The following is a 17,008-nucleotide window of genomic DNA, read 5'->3' on the forward strand; positions in this document are numbered from 1 at the left end:
TCAAGTTCCAAAAGACCAGTGTAACACATTGCTTGAACACAAATCACACATTTCCTTTACTTTGTGTCTCAGTAAGTCTGTGCTGCAATTGTCAGCTAAAGGCAGAACTTAGTATGAAAGCTATAGTTTCTCAGTCTCTTGGCTAAGATCAAATGTTGTTAATTCTTGTTCTTACCAGTTTAATATACATTCTCTGTCCAGGGACAATAGATGAAATGGATTTGGGGAGCAGGGAAATGGAATAGGGCTTTTCTCTGTCCACTCCCTGCACCAATTTGGTCTTGAAGACCTTATAGGAATGGCACATCCCCAAGGGGGGACCTATGTTCTGGTGCAAAATTACAGCTGATGGCCAGGCATGGTGCGTCATACCTGTAATCGTAGCACTGGGATCTAGATCCAGCATCCAGGCACATGTAACTCAGGACATTTTACATGAAAACAAACTCCAATCTTTGGTCATTCCAATTTTATGAGGTCCTGAAACTATTTAATTCTCCTCTGAATCTGAAAGAAGAGAGGACTGAAAGCCAAAAGATACTGAAACAAACAAAATCCTGAAAGGGTATTAAAAAAATGAATGAGCCAGGCACTGGTGGCTCATGCCTGTAATCCAGATACTCAGGAGGCTGAGATCTGAGGATCATGGTTTGAAGACAGCCTGGGCAGAAAAGTCCATGAGACTCTTATCTCCAATTAACCACCAGAAAACTGGAAGTGGTGCCCAAGCCCTGAGTTCAAACCCTATGATTAATCATAATAATAATAATAATAATGACTTGATTATTTGATCAATGGATCAAATATCCAGAAATTTTCCATAAGATTTTAAGGATTTTTTGTTGTTGTTTTATTCTTTATCTATCACATGGCTAACCAACACTGAAATTTTTGGAGTTTTTTGGTCTTTGTTTTAAGACAGGGTCTTTCTATGCATTGACCTCAAATTCACAAATCTGCCTCTGTCTTTGCCTTGATCATATTCATGTGCCAATTGGCCCATCTGTAAAAAGTTTTAAAATAATAATAAATATATATAAATGTATATACACACTTTTTTGGGGGAGGGGGTCAGTCATGGGGCTTGAACTCAAAGCCTGAGCACTGTCCCTGATCTCTCCTGCTCAAGCCTAGCATTCCACCACTTTGAGCTACAGCACTACTTCCAGTTTTCAGGTGGTTAATTGGAAATAAGAGCCTCACAGACTTTCCTGCCTGGGCTGGTTTGGAACAGCAATCCTCAGATCTCACCCTCCTGAGAAGCTAGGATTACAGGCATGTCCCACAGCACCTGGCAAATAATAATAAATATATTTCTAAGTCTCCCTCTGTTTCTTCAAAGAACCAGGAAAGTGAAGGGACTGAGAGAAAATAACTACAGCATTAGAAGGCTTCTCCTACACCCAAATTAATAAACTCAGAGATGAGAATGGAAACATCACCACGGAAACAACCAAGATTCAGAACATTATAAGGGAATACTTCTCAAAACTTTATGCTAATAAGTTTGAGAACTTGACAGAAATGGACCTTTTCCTAGCAAATATTGACATGCCAAAACTAAACCAAGATGAGTTAAACCAGCTTAACAGGCCCATATCAAGCATTGAAATAGAAACAGCAATAAGAGACCTCCCAGCTAAGAAAAGTCCAGGACCAGATGGTTTTACAGCGGAATTTTACAAGGCCTTCAAAGCAGAGCTCACACCAATACTCCTCCAACTCTTCAATGAAATTGAAAGAGAAAGCTCACTACCGAACACATTCTATGAAGCCATCATAACCCTCATCCCAAAACCAGGCAGGGACTCATCAAAGAAAGAGAACTATAGACCCATTTCTTTGATGAACATTGATGCAAAACTTCTCAACAAAATTTTGGCCAATCGACTTCAACAATTCATCCAAAAAATCATACACCATGATCAAACAGGATTCATTTCAGGGATGCAAAGCTGGTTCAATATACGCAAATCAATTAATATTATTCATCACATCAACAGGAGCAAGAATAAGAACCACATGGTTATCTCAATAGATGCAGAAAAAGCATTTGACAAGATCCAACACCCCTTTATGATGAAGGTTCTGGAAAAATTAGGAATCCATGGAACATTCCTCAATACAATAAAGGCTGTATATGACAAACCTACAGCCAGCATTATACTCAACGGTGAAAAACTAAAGCCATTTCCTCTTAACTCAGGAACAAGACAAGGATGCCCACTCTCTCCACTTCTCTTCAATCTAGTATTAGAATGCCTAGCTACAGCAATAAGACAAGATGCAAACATAAAGGGGATCCAAATAGGGAAAGAAGAAATAAAACTCTCCCTCTTTGCAGATGACATGATCTTGTATTTAAAAAATCCCATAGACTCCACTCCCAAATTACTCAAGCTGATTCAAAACTTTGGCAAAGTAGCAGGTTATAAAATTAACCCCCAAAAATCAATGGCTTTTCTATATGCCAACAATGAGAAAAGTGTGGCTGAAATTAGGAAAGCAACTCCATTTGTAATAGCCCCACAAAAAATAAAATACCTAGGAATTAACTTAACCAAAGAAGTGAAGGACCTCTATGATGAAAACTTTAAAATCTTGAAAAAGGAAATCAACACAGAACTTAAAAAATGGCAAAACCTCCCATGCTCCTGGATTGGCAAGATTAACATCGTGAAAATGGCAATACTTCCCAAGGCTATCTACAAATTCAACGCAATACCTATCAAAATTCCACCCTCATTCTTCAAGGAAATAGAGGAGGCAATCCAAAAATTCATATGGAACAATAAAAGACCCCGAATAGCAAAAACGCTCCTCAATGGAAAGAACACTGCTGGAGGAATATCAATACCAAATTTCAAACTCTACTATAAAGCCATAGTAATCAAAACAGCTTGGTATTGGCATAAGAACAGACCTCAGGACCAATGGAATAGAATTGAAAACCCAGAAATGAACCTACAGACCTATAGCCATCTAATCTTCGATAAGGAAGCTAAAACAATAGAATGGAAGAAAGACAGCCTCTTCAGTAAATGGTGCTGGCAAAATTGGTTAACTCCATGTAGAAAACTAAAGCTAGATCCTTATATATCACCCTGCACCAGAATCAACCCCAAATGGATCAAAGACCTTGAACTCAAAGCAGACACTCTGAAAACATTACAGGATGGAATAGGAGAAACCCTAGGTCTCCTTGGCTCAGGTCGAAATTTTCTGAATAGAGACCCGGAAGCACAACAAATCAAAGAAAGGTTGGACAAATGGGATTGCATAAGATTGCAGAGCTTCTGCAGGGCAAATGACATAGCTGGCAAGATCAATAGAAAGCCCACCGATTGGGAGAAGATCTTTACTAGCCATACAACGGACAAGGGTCTCATATCTAAAATATACTTGGAACTCAAAAAATTAAACCACCCAACAACAAATCCTCAAAGAAACAACTGCCCAATAAATAAGTGGGCGAAAGACTTAAAGAGAAGCTTCTCTGAAGAAGAAAGAAGGATGGCCAATAGACACATGAAGAAATGTTCAACATCCCTAGCCATAAAAGAAATGCAAATCAAAACAACATTGAGATATCACCTCACTCCAGTTAGAACAGCAAAAATCAAGAACTCTAACAACAACAGATGCTGGAGGGGATGTGGACAGAAAGGAACCTTACTTCATTGTTGGTGGGAATGTAAACTTGTTCAACCACTTTGGAAAGCAGTATGGAGGTTCCTCAAAAGACTTCACATAGATCTCCCCTATGATCCAGCAATCCCACTTTTGGGCATTTACCCAAATGTTTACAAACAAGACCACACTAAAGCTACCAGCACAACTATGTTTATTGCAGCATTATTTACCATAGCTAAGACATGGAACCAACCCAGATGCCCCTCAGTAGATGAATGGATCAAGAAAATGTGGTATATATACACAATGGAATTCTATGCCTCCATCAGAAAGAATGACATTTCCCCATTTGTTAGGAAATGGAAAGGTTTGGAAAAAATTATATTAAGTGAAGCAAGCCAGGCCCAAAGAAGCATAGGTCCCATGGTTTCCCTTATTTGCAATATCTAGTATAGGTATGAGTCAAGCGGAAAAGGTCAGATAATGTGATGTTAGGAAAATGAACCCTTAAATATGTATTTTAATGTTTTCGTTTCTTTCATGCATGTGTTTCTAACGCATTTATAAGATTATTTCTTTGTTGCTTTGTATGTCCCTCCCCCACAGTGTAACCCCCGCTTTCACTATATTTGATGTCAGTATAACATGTGGAGGAGATGGGGACAAACAAGTCGTTTAAGGTTTCAGGTGGACCTGTTGCAACAATGAGAAGTACAAAATGTCATGTCAAAACCAGCTTTACAATGTCGGTGTGGGGGGGGAGGGGGGATAATTGGGTGGGGGGAGGGGGGTAAAATTGGGTGGGGGGAGGGGGGAGGCGGGGAAGGGAAGTGAAGGGTAAACAAAGGAGGAGGCTGCAATGCTTGGTAAGAAATGTATGCATTATCCTGCCCATGTAATTGTAGCCCCTCTGTACAGTATGTTCTCAAATAAAATAAAATACAATTTAAAAAAAAAAAAAAAAAAAGAAGGCTTCTCCTTGGCTTCTCAGGTTGAATCCTTGGATTCATTTGGGTTCTTAGCTGAAGTTCCCTCTTTGTCTCTGCCCTGCAACGAGATTACCAAATTGCTGACTTTAAAGCTCCCTGGATTGGCAATGGGGCATCCATCATGGGCATGTATTACTTATTTATTACCTCCATGCTAATGGACTCCAGCAGAATACTTTGGTTTCTATAATGCCTGCTACTTTACCAAAAGAAAAAAAAAATCCTATATCCTATCTTATTTATTTTTGTTTTGATCCACTCCCCAATCTCCAGAGGTTCCAGATAAAGAACAAATCACTCATCTCCTGAAGTTCCAGATAAGGAAAACTGAAGCTAGGAGTGGTGAAAGGGGTTACCTATCTCATGTTATCCAAAAATGTCAGTCAGGATAGGATAGAAACCACAAATCCACTAGAGCTAAATAAAAATGCTTTGGACAGTTGGTATTTCCTCCTATATGAGTGTTAAACTAACTTCAAATGAGGAGTCCCTTTCCTTCTCTGTAATCATAGTCCATTAAAGTGAATAAATGTGAATGAAGGAAAGTAATAGAGTGGAAGTACTGCATATGAATGTATAAAAACAGAACAATGAAACTAGTTGAAATTGCTTTGAGAAAGGGAGAGTGGGATAAGGGAGAATGATAAAGAAATGACTCACACCTGTAACCCTAGCTACTCAGGAAGCTGAGCTCTGAAGATCATGGTTCAAAGCCAGCCTGCACAGGAAGTCCCTGAGACCCTTATCTCCAATAAACTACACAGAAAGAGCTAGATAGTGAAGCTGTGGATCAAGTGGTAGAGGGCTAACTGTGAGCAAAAAAAGCTAAAGGACAGCACCGAGGCTCTGGGTTCCAGTTCGAGTACACACACACACACACACACACACACACACACACCAGTTCGAGTACACACACACACACACACACACACACACACACACACACACACACACACACACACACACACACACACACACACACACACACACACACACACACACACACACCACTCAAGTCACAGAATCTCTTTGAAACCTGGAGTGCAATTCCTGATTATCGCACTGAGTCAGAGGTTGCAGGTGAAAAGAGCTGAGAAAAAGATTCCCCGCTAGTTAAAGAATTACTTCTAAATAGATTCCAAAGCCCAGGTGGTCTCATTTCTTTATGCTATGAATATTTGAGACAGGATCTCACTAGCCCCAAACTCAAGATCCTCCTGGCTCAGCCTTCCCAGTACTGATGTATAAGTGTGTGCTGTCACACTTAGCTTTAAATCTTTTTGAGGGGGTGAGGAGGGGAGAGAATCATTCTTAGGATCTATCACTAAATGTGGGAAGAAAATAATGGCTCTCTCCCAGCAAGATCCATCTGTACTGAACTTATAACCCACAAAACAGTAAGATAATAAATTTGTGTCTGTTTCAGCAACTACATTTATAGCAACTTGTTATTACCATGGTAGAAAACGGATACGCTAAGTCAATAATGTGTGCAATATTTTAAAACAATACTTGAACGATAATGTTTTAACTATTTATATTCATCTCCATGAATTTCCTTAGCAAGCATGATAATCCCATCAGATAGAGCGTCTATTAAATAACTGTGGGCAAAGCTAGTCAGGAGCCACCCTGGCTTAAAAGGCTTTCATCACTTACCAGAAAGTGAAACCATGACTTCAAGGCAGATGCTACTGAACTAGTCTTATACAAACCAACAAAAATTGACATGATGGGGCTGAGAAGGTGGCTCAGTGGTAGAGTGCTTGTCTCACATGCATAAGGCCCTGGGTTCAATTCCTCAGCATCACATAAAAAAAAAAAAATTGACATGATAAATCCAGCGCTTTTTTTCCCCTTCTACATGAGAGCCTCCATAACCCTTAGGTAAACAAGAATACAGGTCTGCCCCCACAGGAAAAAGGAAAAGCAGGTGTCAGCCACTACACTGAGTTCTTGCATGTATAACATGCAGGGTAGGTAAGTATCATTTTGCCAAAGTCTGAGTCATTTAAGCAAGTTTATATGTTGCATAAAGAGTAGGGGGGGATTAAAATCCAAATATGATTGATGCTAATGCCTGTCTCTGTTCTTTCTATTCTGCTATGCTAAGAAAACAAAATAGCTAAGTGGTTCACACCTGTAATCTTAGCTACCCAGGAGGCTAAGAGCTGAAGATTAAGGTTCAAAGCCAGACCAGGCAGGGAAAGACTGTGAGACTCTCATCTGGCAAAAAGCTGGAAGTGGAGGTGTGACTCAAGTAGAAAAGTGCTAGCCTTAAGAAAAAAAGAAAAAGAAAAATCTCAAGGATAGCACCCAGACACTGAGTTCAAGCCCCAGTACTGGGAAACTGGGGTAAAGCAAAGGAAGGGGTAAGAATTATACTCATTACTTTCCTTATGGAATGTAACCCCTCTGTACAACACCTTAATAATAACAATAAAATTGTATTTCTAAAAAAGAGGTGTTGGTCATGTAACTGTAACCCTCTGTATAGTATCTTTACAATAAAAAATAAAAAAATAAAAATAAAACACACACACACCAAAAAGAGAGGTGTTGGATGAAAATAAGGGAGAAAGCATGAAACCTATTTATGAAGTCCTTCTCTTTGTCTTCTTAGTTTGATTGGCTGGAAAGACCCAGAGTAAAATAAAGACATGGCCAAATCACCAGTTCTGTCTTTGGATTCACTTGAGTCCTAGGGAGAGGGTAGCATCAACTGTGGGCAGAATGTGGAGGATGGGCCGGGCGACGGTGGCTCACGCTTGTAATCCTAGCTACTCAGGAGGCTGAGATCTGAGGCTGAGACCGTGGTTCAAAGCCAGCCCAGGCAGGAAACTCCATGAAACTCTTATCTCCAATAAACCACTAGAAAACCGGAAGTGGCGCTGTAGCTCAAGTGGTAGAGTGCTCACCTTGAGCTGAAGAGCTGAGGGACAGCGCTCAGGCCCAGAGTTCAAGCCCCACGACTGACAAAAAAAAAAAAAAAAAGAATGTGGAGGATGGGGCATCTGCCTCCAGGATCCTCCCTTCCCTCCAGCCTCCTTCCACTGTGGGAACTCTGGGAAATGAGGGCACATGGGTGGGTACAAGGTAGGGAAAGGATAAGATTAGGAGCGTGGGATGCAGCTCTGTTGTTTCAAGTCCAGATGACAAGACTTTCAGTCCCTGAGAGAGAGCTACGTGCCCCTCCCCCGCCACTTCCCACCTCAGGCTGGCACAAGAACTGAGAAAAGACTAATAATTCTGTTCTCCACAGGCAGCCAAAAAGCCACAGCCCATAAAACATCAAATTCTTCATCCTGCCTGCCCACTGAGGCTGAATAAGAGGATTTTTAAAGGACTATGTTTTTGAAACTGCTGGGTTATCAAAAACATTCAAAATTCAAGGCCTTTTGTTATTTGTTTCCTGTAGTTCCACACTGTAAAATGTAAGTCCTCAGATAAAGACAACCACTGGTCACCAGGAACAGAAAGCAATAAGAGACCCAGATGGATAGCCAGGTTTTGGGGGGTTCATGCCTATAATCCTAGCTACTCAAGAGGCTGAGAGTGGAGGATCAAGGCTCCAAGCCAACCGCTGGCAGGAAAGCCCTCGAAACCCTTATCTCCAAGTAAGCATGGAAAAAAGCTGGAAGTGGAGCTGTGGTTCCAGTGGCAGAGCGCTAGCCTTGAGTCAGAAAGGCTGGCGGATAGTACTCAGGCCCTGAGTTCAAGCTCCAGGACCAGCACCAAAGGAGAGAGACAGACAGACAGAGGCAGAACCCAGACAGAGAAGTCAGGCTGTGGTTAGGTTCCGGGCACTGGCAGCTACCCTAGTGTGACTGTGGTTTGGCAGTGTGGCCCTCTACCATTCCATGAAGTATAATAAGGTCACTTTTGACACTGCTAGTAGGGAGCTGGATTTCTGTAAGAACCCATCCAATGCACTCATCAAATACCAACAAGGCACTGGAAGAAAGAAGAAGGGTCCGCCTGACCTACAAAGCTCCCGGGGACCTGGCCCAGGGAGAACAGGAGGTGTTTCCTATGAGTCACCAGTGTCCTTTCCAGTCTTTCCACACCCACGGGTCTCCAACCAGAAAAACTGTCTCACACTCCTCCCCCTGATCACCTTTCTACTGCTCCCAACCGCACTCAGCCAACTCCCATTACTCCCTAACTTTTCCACTGAGCTCCCACTAGCAAACAAAAAATAAAAGAGTACTGGTAGGAAATCCAGTGCAAGTTCCCAAGGTTCTCAGCACCCAGTTAAAAACTTTAAAATGCATATTGGAAGCTGGGCACCATGGCTCAAGTCTGCGATCCTAGCTACTTGGGAGGTGGAATTCAGGAGCGGGTAACTCAAGGTCAATTCCTGGGACTCCGTCTTGGCCAATGACTGGGTGTGGTAGTGTGTGTGTACCTGTAAGCCCAGCATAGTATCTGGACACGTGGTCCACACCTGCCATCCCCAGTGCCATGCGGAAGCACAAGTAGGAGAATCGTAACTAAGCCTCGCCCAGACAGAAAGCAAGAAAGACCCTGCCTCAAAATTAACTAAGGCAGCTGAGCATGGGTAATCCTAGCTACTTAGGAAGCTGTGATGTGAAGATCATGGTTCAAAGCCAGCCCTGGCATAAACAAACAAACAAACATGAGACTCACCTCCAATTAATTACCAAAAACAAAAAGCTAGAAATGGTACTGTAGTTCAAAATGGTAGAGCATTAGCTTTAAGTACAAAAGCTCAGAACAGTGCCCAGGCCCTGACAAGGGCTCAGACAGCAGTCTAGAAAGGAGCGGCCACAGGTTTAGTGGAGGCTTTTATGCAGAGGCTTTTATCCTTGGTCTTTCACAATTCTTTACAGTGTTAAGAAAGTAACAAAACAGGTCAGACCATCCCACCAGCAACCATTCCTCCCACCCCCCTCCAAGCTCCAGAGGCTGATGGGCCACAACCTAAAGGCAGACTCCTCCTCCTCCCAGGACAGCTGACCAACCCACAGTGGTTCTTCTCCAATCTCTTCCCCATCCAAAGTCCCTTGGAGGAACTCGGGCCCAAGGCCTGGCCAACAGCTTCCCATGAAATTACCTGGGACCACAAAGCCATCAATGCTATGAGGCAGTTGAAAACAATAGGCCATGAGAAGGTTCACAAGACAGGACACCCACATTTCCCAGGAGATGTGATGTATGACAATGTCTAGAGACATTTCTGATTGTTATGGGCAGTGTGTGTGTGTGTGTGTGTGTGTGTATGTGTGTGTGTATTAAAGAGATGGGGCTGCTATGCTATTCAGGCACATAGTGGGTAGAGACTCGGGTGCTGCAACATCCTACAGTGTGCAGGCTGGCCTCCAATAAAGAACTGTTTTTAAAAAATTGTTCAGTGCAAAATGTGCTGAAACACTATTTACAACAGATCACCAAAACTAGACATGAGCCAGGCACCAGTAATTCATGCCTGTAATCCTGGCTGCTCAGGAGGAGACTTAGATCTGAGGATCACAGTTTAAAGTTTAAAGCCAGACCGGGGCAGGAAAGTTCACGAGATGTTCTCTTATCTCCAGTTAACCACTAAAAAGCTAGAAGCAGAGCTGTGGCTCAAGTGATAGGGGAAAAAAAAAAAGCCCAAGGACAGCACCTAAGACTAGAGAACTTGTGTATTCACACACACACACACACACACACACACACACACACACACACACACACACACACACACACACACACACACACACACACACGGCATGATTATTACTGGCTTCTTGAGTCCAGAAACAGATTTTTCTAATCTCATAATAAAAAGAGGAATGCGGTACAGGGAGGAAGGTTGTCCAAGATTGACTGGGTCTAGATCTCACTCTTTCAAAGGAGGAAAGCAAAAATGAAAGGAGAAAGCAAAGGGTCAGATCAGCCCTTTGCTACATTAAGAAAAGGATCTTGTCCTCATTCTCCTCTGGCCCACACCCTTCTCACACCAGGCTCCTTGTAGGGCTTTGGGCCTGGACTTGCAGCCCTCTGAGCCTGCGCTGCTCTTCCTCCTCTCTGACTTAATGCTTCAAGCTCCCCATCCCTGCTCACCTGTGAAGTCTGATCTTTGATCTCTACCCTGCTTTGTGTCCTCAGTGAACTTTGTATTTACTGTATGGCAATCACCATAACTTCTTACTTTGGTTATGTACCTTCTTGAGAGCAGGAACTAAATACTAATCAGGGTCATAGTAGGAGATGAGTCTAGGCTCTAGAATATTGTTCATGTCTGGGCTGGGAAGGTGGCTCAGTGGTAGAGCTCTTGCCTTGCATGCATGAGGCCCTGGGTTCGATTCCCCAGCACCACATACGTAAAAAGAAAAAAAGCTGGAAGTGGTGCTGTGGCTCAAGTGGTAGAGCGCTAGCCTTGAGCTGAAGAGCTGAGGGACAGCACTCAGGCCCAGAGTTCAGGCCCCATGACCGGACCCAAAAAATAAAATAAAAAATAGAATATTGTTCATGTCCAAGGTTTGTTGAATGAATAATCCCTGTCCAGCACTGCACTATGAAAGGAGTATGATTATATATATATATATATATATATATATACATATATATAAATGTACATATGCCCTTACCAGGCATCATGTAAGATATGCCAACATAGCCATCACATAACCGGGAGAATGAAAAGCCCTCATTTCCTGGAGCAGGTACTCCACGTACCCATCACCCAAAAATGATGAGAGCTGAGAGTGATCAGGAACGCATGCCTGGCACTGAAATGAGCCAAGCTGTCTGCCCACGACGGTGCAGTCAACCAAGAAATTCTCTTACAGTCCTGCAGTGTAAGTGCTGTCTCATGGCTGGGAAAGAAACAGAGAGTGTGTGTGTGTGTGTGTGTGTGTGTGTATGAGAGAGAGAGAGAGAGAGAGAGAGAGAGAGAGAGAGAGAGAGAGAGAGAGAGAGAGAGAGAGAGAGAGAGAGGAACGATAGAGAAAGAGGAACGATTGAACCCAGAGTCTTACACATTCTAAGCACGCTCTGTACCACTGACCTAGCTAAACACCCAGCCCAGTAGGTCCTGCATTTTACAAGTGGAAAACTGGAACACAGAGATCAACCTAAAGCCAACAAGCCAGGATTTGAATCTAGAATCTGTGTCCTTGTCCAGGCCACCATTTTGCCTCCCTGAGCACTTACAGCTACTTTACCAGGATATATGCACTAGAGGACACGTGGTGAATTTTGGCCAACTTTCCCTTTTAGGCATAGGAGTCTATTTAAAACTATAGTCACTCATATAGCAAAATGCATACACCTTTATTGATCTAGTTTGGAAAATGGCATGGCTTTTTAGGATATTAGCTTCAAAGAGAAATTTGTTTTGTTAAAATAAAGGGAAGCTGGGCACCGGTGGGTCATGTCAAATCCTAACTACTCAGGAGCTGAGATCAAGCCCCAGGACCAGCAAAAATAAAAACATAAATAAAATAAAGGGGAGCAAAAGCCAGTGCCGGTGGCTCGTGCCTGTAATCCTTGTTACTCAGGAAGCAGAGATATGAGAATCACAGTTCAAAGTCAGGCCCAGGCAGAAAAGTCTATGAGATTCTTATTTCCAATTAACCACCAAAAAGCCAAAAGTAGACATTTGGCTTAAGTGGTAGTGTGCTAGCCTTGAATGAAGAAGGAGGTGGAAGAGGAAGAGGAGGAGGCCACCGCCCAAAGCTAGGCACCAGTGGCAAACACCTGTAATCCTAGCTACTCAGCTGGCTGAGATTTGAGGATTGTAGTGGGTTCAAGGCTAGCCCAGGCAGGCAAATCCTGGAGACTCGATCTACAACTAATCACACAAGAGTCGGGAAGTATGCTGTGGCTCAAATGATAAAGTCCTAGCCTTGAGCAAAAGGAGTTCAAGGACAGATTCAAGTCCCAGGACAGGAGGGGGCTGGGGGGGGAACTCAGTGAAAGCATTTAGGCTGAGTTCAAGCCCCAACAGCAGCATAAATAAGTAAATAAACAAAATAAGAGACAGGGGGAGCAAATGCCCATTTCATCAGGTGCCAGTGGTGGGGAGTGATGGTAGAGTGTTTACACCCAGGCTTGCAGGCTCCACCCCTTACAGGTCAGCTCCTGGCAAGACTGGTGCCATCCCCTGAAGTACTTAAGGATGGCATGGTATTTTCCACACAACTTGCTAAGGGCCGCACCGTCAGCCCTCCGTAGATGGCTTTCCTTATTTAGGTCCTGGGCCATCTATAATTTCCAGGCTGAAGGCTTCCATTAACCACAGAAACGCTCTCCCCAAAGCCGCGGCCAAACCTCTCTCCCCACATCCCACAGGGCTGGGCGACACCAGAAAAAGGGGGTTTCCCTGGCCAAGCAGCCCCGGAGATGCCCATGTGACCTCGCTGGGGGCAGTAGGGGGGGCAAGATCTAAGGCAGGTTCTGTCAAACAACAACAACAACACCCCCACCCAATACAACCGCCCAAAACTTCCCTGGGTGTCTCACCTGAGTGAGCCCAGGTGGAGAAGGTCACCCTGGCCTGTCTGATGGGATTGGCGGCGATGGAAGCCGCGATCATCCGCCTAGCCAGGCTCCCGGGCGTGCACCACGCCTCCTTACAGCATCGCGGGGCCCGGGACAGGGGTGGAGGGGGGGTGGATTGGGGGTGACACCGGGGAATCTAACCACACTTCCCAGGGGTGGATCCCCACCCCATCCCCTGAAACGCATCCCCACCATGGCTGAGAGGCAGCCAAGCGCCCTCAGGAAACCAGGCGAAGCGCAACCTCCCCGGTGCGCTCGCCCCAGCGCCCCGATCCAAAGTCCAAGCCGCCGCCACCTGGGCCCCCGGGGCAGGGTAGACACGTGCGAGCGCGTCCCCTGCTCGCGCGCCGGGCCGGGCCGCGCTCCCCTTCCTCCTCCTCCTCCTCCACCCCGGCTCCGGGGAGCCCCTCACTCACCAGGTGAAGACTTTACCACGGATCCGGCACAGCAGGCTGCCGATCGTGCTCGGGGCTCCCACCGCCTGCGGTTCCGGAGCCCCGGGGTTCGGGCTGGCCGCCGAGTCCGCCTCCATGGGGTCCCCCCGCCCCCGACCTGGCGCGCGCGCTTTCCGCGCCCGGAACCCGCCAAAGTGCCGGGGCCGGGGAGAGACGCGAGGCGGCGCCTGTGCGAGGCCGCCCGGCGCCCGGCGGGGACCCGGGGACTCGGCCGCGGCCGGCTCCGGGCTCCTCGCCCGCTCTCCGTCCTTCGCGTCCCTCTCGATCTGGGGCTGGGCTCCTTCGGCGACAAATCATTAACTGTCGAGTCCCAAGGGCCAAGGCCAGCCGCGCTTGCCCAGGACAACCCCGGACCTTCCCGGGCAGCCGGGCGAAGAAAGGCGATACACGCTTCTTACAGATATGTATTATATATTCGTACACATATTTCAGTTCGGCATCCGTGTTGGACAACACCTAACGTGCATTTCAGGGTTTTATGGCTCCTTGCTGGAAATCAGTAAACGAGGTGAACTGAGGCCACGGTGCCCAGGGCGCCCTAACCCCAAGAAAGAACTCTGCCAACTGGAAGCACCAGAGGGCCTCTCCCCCACCTCCCCAGGCCTCTCCCGCACCCCACCCCCATCCCCTCCCTCCCTCCCTCCCATTCTCCCTCCTATTGGCTGTTTGGTGTTTTTCCCCCCTGCCATCTGCACCTCTAACGCAGGCAACCCAAAAGATGTTTTTGTTTTTTTAGTGTGTGTGTGTGTGTGTGTGTGTGTGTGTGTGTGTGTGTGTGTGTGTGTGTGTGTGTGTGTGTGTGTGTGTGTGTGTGTTTGCTGGGCCCTGTTAATTAACTAAAAGCCCCCCAACTTTGCTCTGTGTCCTTTGATCTGAGTTATTCGCTGCTGCATTTGGGCTCCAGGAAAAAGGAGATGCACGAGTTAGCATCTGGAGTGGATGTCAAACTGTACACCAGGCAAAGCACCTTCTTAATGGAAACAGCAAAAAATAAAGTTAAAATAAAAAACCCTCAAGAGGTCTAGACACAGGATAAAATGCGAACTTCTAGAGATTTCATCCAGAGATAAAGACTGAGGGGCTGGGAAGGTAGCTCATCGGTAGAGTGCAAGCCTTGCAGAGATAAACACTGAGTCTACCAAGCCACAGTAGACACACCTTTCTCATCCTCTGCCCCAATTCTCCCTCTGTAACCTGAAGCCAATGTCTGTACCCCTGAAGATGGCTAGCGAGGAATTCGAGTTCCATCTTCCTGTGGCATCAGGTCATGGAGTCTCCTTTCTCAGCCAATCTTTCTTTCCTAATAAACTTACCTATCACTTTCACTACTTTGATGTGAAGTCTCCCTGAACTGTTCTCTTGCTGGAGGCAAAGGTTGATGAGCTCTGCTGACTTTCCAGTAAACAACCATATCTTGAGGTGTACTTAATGTCCAATTCAACTCCTAGAAAGCTGATTAAGACATCACCTACTTCATGTTCCCGTAAAGGACAAGTGGGAAGAAATACCTTCTGGGTTATGACTTCTTTTTTTTTTCCTGCTCGGTCATGAGGCTTGAATTTAGGGCCTGGGTGCTGTCCCTGAGCTCTTTACTCAAGGCTAGCTCTCTACCACTTTGAGCCACAGTGCCACTTCCAGGTCTTCTGGTAATTAAGGGGGTAAGAGTCTCACTGACTTTCCTTCCAACCTTGATCCTCAAATCTCAGCTTCCAAAGTAGCTAGGATTACAGGTATGAGCCACTGGCCCCAGTCAAAGGGTTATGGCTTCTATAGGAAGAAGAAATACCCCTTGTTACCTCTCAAACTCTCCACATTCCCATTCTCCGTCATGAGAGGCTGAGCTGCTCAGTCCCTCTCACCAAACAGAACAAAATGCTTGTTAACCAAGAAAAATAAAATTGTTTTTTTTGAGACAGATCTTACTATGCCATTCCAGGTGGCCTTGAATTCAGATCTCTGGTCTCAACCTCCCCAGGGCTGGGATTACAGGTATTAATCACCACACCCAGCTTTAAACCAAAGTCTCTGAACTTTTACCTACCCAAGCTGAACCACAGCAGAAGTCTCTCCTAAGAGTAAACCCACCCCAGGGGTAAGAAATATTGTTTAATCTACTAAGAGTCAGCCACCCTTTCCTTTACTTCCCCACAGCCAGGGAGCCGCCCCGCTTCCAAGCACTGGGACCTTTCCCTGATTTGCAGTAATTCTTTCAAATAAAGTCTTTCCCTATTAATAAGACTAGCTTGTTGTATTTGGTTTGTAAGCATTGAGGAAAAGTTTAGGATCCTGACAGAGTATAGGAGAGGCTAGGTATATGTACCCCAGTGGGTATGTCTAGTTCATGTTTTGAATAGGTGAGGCTCTGATTCCCTTTTAATAGAAGCCACCAATAACTAAATATCTTTACACATACTTCCATGCCTACCAGGCAATCAAAAAGAATTAAGTCATGGAAACAAAACTAAAATAGACAAGAGGAGGAATATAGGTTATATGTCAATATTATTCCTTTTTTTTTTTTGCAGTCCTGGAGCTTGAACTCTGGGCCTTGGCACTGTCCCTGAGCCTTTGTGCTCAAAGCTAGCACTGTACCACTTGAGCCACATCCCAACTTTCAGCTTTTTCTGAGTAGTTTGTTAGAGATAAGAGTCTCACAGACTTTCCTGCCCTGGCAGGCTTCAAACTGTGATCCTCAGATCTCAGCCTCCTAAGTAGCTAGGATTACAGGCATGAGCCATCAGCATCCGGTCATATTATGCCTTTTTTTGTAACAGACTGGACTACCTTGGACATTGGTATGGTGTAAGGTCAGATCCAATCCCTAGCCAGGTAGTGAGCAATGATTCTGTCTTAGAGCTGAGTTCATGGACTGGTAAGAGAATTTACCAAAGTAAGAGAATAGAAAAACAAAGGTCTTAATATTAGGATATTGGTCAGGAAAGACATAGTGGGCAACTAACCAGCCAAAGGGGCAACCAACAGTGTGCAGAGACAGTCAGGAGTGAGCTTATGTATTTGGCTGGCTTGTGTGTGTGTGTGTGTGTGTGTGTGTGTGTGTGTGTGTGTGTGTGCGTGCGTGCGCGCGCATATGTGCACAAATATTAGGATTTGATCTCAGAGCCTCAACTAGCTTGGTTTGATTGGTGGTTCCCCGTTTTGTAGACCCTATTGATTGCTGATTAGCTGTCTCTTTCTCGCAACGGTGGTTTAAAATTTGCATGGTTGAGAACAGTTTCAGCCCTTGTTTGTTTGCTTGTTTTTCCTCTCTGTGCTCCATCTGACCCATTTCCTGATCTTGACTCACTTCCTCATTCCAACTAGACCTGGTATTTCCCTGTCCATCACATCACCTTAAATTGGACCTCCTCCACAGTATCTGTACAGAACTCATTGTGAAGTTTAGGCAAAGAAAGATAGCTT

General features: G+C 45.0%; 1 protein-coding gene across 1 annotated transcript in view; it reads right to left on the reverse strand.

The window, feature by feature from the left end:
• LOC138821298 (solute carrier family 35 member F2) overlaps positions 1-14,122 on the reverse strand; it is a 38,368-nt gene extending 24,246 nt beyond the window's left edge. Inside the window, exon 1 of the mRNA XM_070013429.1 lies at positions 13,550-14,122. Within this exon, the coding sequence (XP_069869530.1) occupies positions 13,550-13,665 (116 nt within the window). The 5' untranslated portion in view covers positions 13,666-14,122. The remainder of the gene's footprint in view (positions 1-13,549) is intronic.
• Positions 14,123-17,008: the final 2,886 nt, after the last annotated feature.

The sequence above is a fragment of the Dipodomys merriami genome, unplaced genomic scaffold (genome assembly GCF_024711535.1).
Source record: "Dipodomys merriami isolate MVZ:Mamm:240054 unplaced genomic scaffold, mDipMer1.0.p SCAF_91, whole genome shotgun sequence".
Taxonomy (NCBI): domain Eukaryota; kingdom Metazoa; phylum Chordata; class Mammalia; order Rodentia; family Heteromyidae; genus Dipodomys; species Dipodomys merriami.